This window comes from Maniola hyperantus, chromosome 10 (assembly GCF_902806685.2).
Source record: "Maniola hyperantus chromosome 10, iAphHyp1.2, whole genome shotgun sequence".
Taxonomy (NCBI): Eukaryota; Metazoa; Arthropoda; class Insecta; order Lepidoptera; family Nymphalidae; genus Maniola; species Maniola hyperantus.
In genome coordinates, this window is record NC_048545.1 from 14,183,444 (window position 1) to 14,187,852 (window position 4,409).

A 4,409-nucleotide genomic window follows, 5' to 3' on the forward strand; every position below is an offset into this window, starting at 1 on the left:
TTTGTGTATGTTTGTGTTGTGCAAAATGTATGCATACACAATACCTACTGTAAGGTAGGTACGTATATTATGTTTATATGTTTGTAGCACAACCGAGGCGACATGCTAAGTTATGCAAATGTGATCCACCGCGGCGGATCGCTTGTATTACAATTACAAATGAATGAATGCTAAGTGACCGATCCTCTGCATTTGTGGCGAGATAACTTGGCGGACGTAGCTACCTCAAGTATAGTCTCATAGAGGCATAAACACACTGCTTACCCTCATTGTAAGAAATCAATGCTTACTTTTTCATTATAACCTGCCGTAAAATAAGTTCATACCTAAATGCATACCCTGGCTTGAACTCCTGTGCACGCCACTGCTTGTCTTCCCTGTAAAATAAACTTTATAATTATTTATAACTAGCTGATGCCCGCGACTTCGTCCGCATGGACTCAAATTTCAAACCCCTATTTCACCCCCTTAGGGGTTGAATTTTCAAAAATCCTTTCTTAGCGGATGCCTACGAGCGATAAAACTTACTAGATCTCGTTCAAACCAATTTTCAGTGGAAGTTTACATGGTACCTACATCATATATTTTTTTTAGTTTTATCATTCTCTTATTTTAAATGTTACAGGTGGACACACACACACACACACACACACACACACACACACATTTTACCACTGAAACCTCAATATCATTTTTGAAGACCTATCCACGTAAGGGTTTGATGAAAAAAAATCTTTGGAGTTTCAGTTCTAAGTATGGGGAACCCCAAAAGTTATTGTTTTTTTTATTTATTTATTTTATTTTCTAGTGACAGTGCACTAGGTATATACAATTCTTGGTACCATTAAAAGAGATCTAAGATTGTCCGAAATCTGGAAAGTCTTAAATATAATCTTTGGTGGCTCAAAAATTATTTTTGACCTAGAAATATACCTAAACAAAAGCCTTACAAAGCAACTTAAAAGATATTAGACCTACCCTCCATAAAAACTAACCTTTTTTTCACGGCCTTACACTGAAATATAGCCTAAGGGCAGAAGCAGACGCAACATAATTTTTTTACGGAACAAATCCATCCATACTAATATTATAAATGCGAAAGTGTGTCTGTCTGTCTGTCTGTCTGCTAGCTTTTCACGGCTCAATTGTTCAACCGATTTTGACGAAATTTAGTACAGAGATAGCTTGCATCCCGGGGAAGGACATAGGCTACTTTTTATCCCGGAAAAACAAAGAGTTCCCACGGGATTTTTAAAAACTAAATCCACGCGGACGAAGTCGCGGTCATTCTCTAGTACAAAATAAATACAATACACAAAAATCATAAATATCGTTAATTCATTAATTTATTGTTAACTGACTTTGCCCCCACCAAAATGTAGAGTTCTGGAAGCATCATTATATGTTTTTTGCAACATTTTGCAAGGATTGTTTTTAACAGAATATGCGGCAACAGTAATATAAAGTCAATTGCAGCACCAAGCAACAAACATAATATATCTACCTATTATAAGAATCTTGTATCATCCCATATTTATAAAAAAACGATTGACATCTTAACTTAAAGTTGCACTTAGATTGGCATGCAAACGTGTTCTTCAAAGTATCCCTACCTATCTGTCTAAATATAATATGATGTTGTAAAAGAGTAGTATATATATGGTGCAACTTTTCATTGCATTATTGCATCATCCCAGTGACAATTAAAGTTTCAAAGAGAGTGCACGCGTCTTTTATTAAAAATCACAATCTCCAGTGGAATCGAGCAAAACTCAATCCTATCGCGTTGACATATGGTCCTTCGAACCGGATCTTACGGCCGGCGACCGAGCGAAGTCCTAGTGCCTACGTGACCGAACGGCAGTTTTTTTTGTATGAAGTTCGCCACGTTGTTCCGTGAAACGAAATTGCAAAGTAAATGTCAGTTTATTGCGATTAAAAGTATAAAAAACACGCGAGTGAGATTTAAAACAAGGATTGAGTTATTATACAACGTGTAAAGTTAAGTTAATTACGTTTATTTGAGTTGAGTTTGTTCACCGTAATTAACTACGCATAACCTATACACGTACCACAATGGAAGAGTTGATCGCATACCAAAACGAGTTGTTAGAAAACTTGAGGCGCTCTGATAAAAACTTCAAAAAGTCACCGAAGGAGAGATTAAGACAGTCATATATTGAGTCACGCCTTGAAATATTGGAACAATTATGGAAAGAGTTCACGGAAGGGCATAAAAACATCATTTACAAAGCGAGTCGTCTGGACAAATCTGTCACCGTGAGTTATCTTAAGGACAACACGTACGAGATTTTTGAGGATTTATACTTACAATATAAGACCGTGTTAAAAGAAAACTTGCAGCCTCATTGTTTAGAGACAACAACTACACAGCCAACTACAGAGAAATCAATCAATGAGGTTAAGTTACCTGTCATTCAATTACCGATATTTAATGGAAAGTACGAGGAATGGCAGACTTTTTATGATCTATTTTGCACATTAATACATGAAAACAAACGATTAACACCTGTACAAAAATTACACTATTTGAAAAGTAACCTAAAAGGCGAACCTGAGTTAATGTTACGCAATCTGCCTACAACGGACGCCAACTACCTAGAGGCATGGAGTCAACTAATCAAAAGATACAACAACAAAAGATATAATTGTAATGAAATTTTGAAAATTCTTTTTGGTCAAAAAGTGATAAGTATAGAGTCTGCATCTGCCATCAAAAACATAGTCGACACCACCTCAATGTGTATAAAATCATTAAAAAGCCAAGGAGTCAAGACAGAGACCTGGGATCTGTTCATAAATTACGTGGTAGTGTCAAAATTAGACACAGAAAGTGTCAAACTATGGGAACAAGATCTCAGCAAGGGCGACGATGAGTTACCAACATGGGAGCAATTAAAGGATTTCTTAGAGGCAAGATTCAGAGCTTTAGAGATGGTAGAGACCAGCAAGGCAGGGAAACGGTGGACACCTCCGGCTAAACCCAAGGCGTTCCATGTCAGCGTTGACGAAGATAGTGTAAAGAGTGATCAAAAGTGCGCGTTTTGTAACATTAATAATCATTACATTTTTAGGTGCAAGAGATTTAGTGAAATACCGACCAAAGAGAGACAGGACTTTGTACAGAGGAACCGTTTATGTTTCAACTGCCTTTCTCCTTCTCATTCAGTCTATAAATGCAGAAGAATAGCAAACTGCAGACGGTGTGGAAGACGACATCACTCACTTCTCCATTTTGAAAAGGAAGAGAAAGAGCAGAAGGATGAGAATGCAAAAGTGGCTGAAACAACTCCGACAGGTACTATGAGCGAGGTGCAAAATTTGTCAAACTCTACCGACACACATATTGTAAGTAACTTTTCTAGTAAGCATGTAACAAATAATGTATTATTAGCGACTGCGAATGTATTTGTTAGAACTAAAAATGGCTGTAAGCGAGTAGTGAGAGTTTTATTAGACCAGGGTTCACAAGCGAGTTTCATTTCAGAATCAACTGTACAGTTTCTTAATTTAACGCGTAAATCAGTCAGTGGTTGGGTGTCAGGTGTGGGAGAAGGGCAAACGAGAATCAAACACATGGTTTCACTCATCGTGGAATCACGCCACAATCCCAGAGCTTCAGTCTGTGTAAATGCATATGTATTGCGTTCACTAACAACACTGTTACCCACTACTAACCTTAGCACTCCTGAGTGGTCAGAGTTAGAGAATCTAGAGTTAGCGGACCCAGGATACACAACACCAGGAAGAATAGATATTCTTCTTGGAGCTGAAGTATATAGTGATATATTGTTAGAGGGCATCATAAAACACCCACAAGAAAACTTATTAGCTCAGAAAACAATTCTTGGCTGGGTACTATCAGGGAAGATGTCAGAGGAGTCAACTTCAGCGAGGAGATATTTTACAAGTCTACATATCAACGTTAAAGAGGATGAGATACTAAAACAATTTTGGGAGTTGGAAAATGAGCCTAATAGTATAGTGAAGAAACTATCAAGGGAAGAGAGAATACTACAATTCCACAACCGTTAGAGATGAAGAAGGAAGATACATTGTGAAATTGCCATTTAAAAATGAAGAGCCAGAGTGTCAATATGGAAATTCAAGAGAAATAGCAGGTAAGAGATTAGAGATTTTAGAACGAAAATTAAAGAAGAATGAGCAACTTAAAGAAGAATATACAAGGGTGATGGATGAGTACATAAATTTAAATCACATGATAGAAGTTGATGCTAAGGAGGTAGATAATCCTAAGACAGTATACCTTCCTCACCACACCGTTTTGAGAGAAGACAAGACTACATCTAAGGTACATGTGGTTTATGATGCCTCGTGTAAGGACGGAGTCAACAGTGTCTCTCTAAACGACTGCCTACTTGTTGGGC

At 37.4% G+C, this 4,409-nt stretch overlaps 1 protein-coding gene across 1 annotated transcript; it reads left to right on the forward strand.

The window, feature by feature from the left end:
• The first annotated feature begins 2,760 nt into the window (after window positions 1-2,760).
• On the forward strand, window positions 2,761-4,056 carry LOC138402930 (uncharacterized). Its single transcript, XM_069501475.1, has 2 exons — window positions 2,761-3,319; window positions 3,566-4,056. Exons 1-2 carry the CDS (start codon window positions 2,761-2,763, stop codon window positions 4,054-4,056), a joined length of 1,050 nt encoding a protein of 349 aa, XP_069357576.1.
• The last annotated feature ends 353 nt before the right edge of the window (window positions 4,057-4,409 follow it).

Bases quoted from the DNA above. Each gene is read 5' to 3' on its own strand.
- LOC138402930 (XM_069501475.1), top strand. From the start codon at position 2,761: ATGTGTATAAAATCATTAAAAAGCCAAGGAGTCAAGACAGAGACCTGG. The intron at 3,320-3,565 runs GTACTATGAGCG...GTTGGGTGTCAG, and splicing joins GGCTGAAACAACTCCGACAG to GTGTGGGAGAAGGGCAAACG.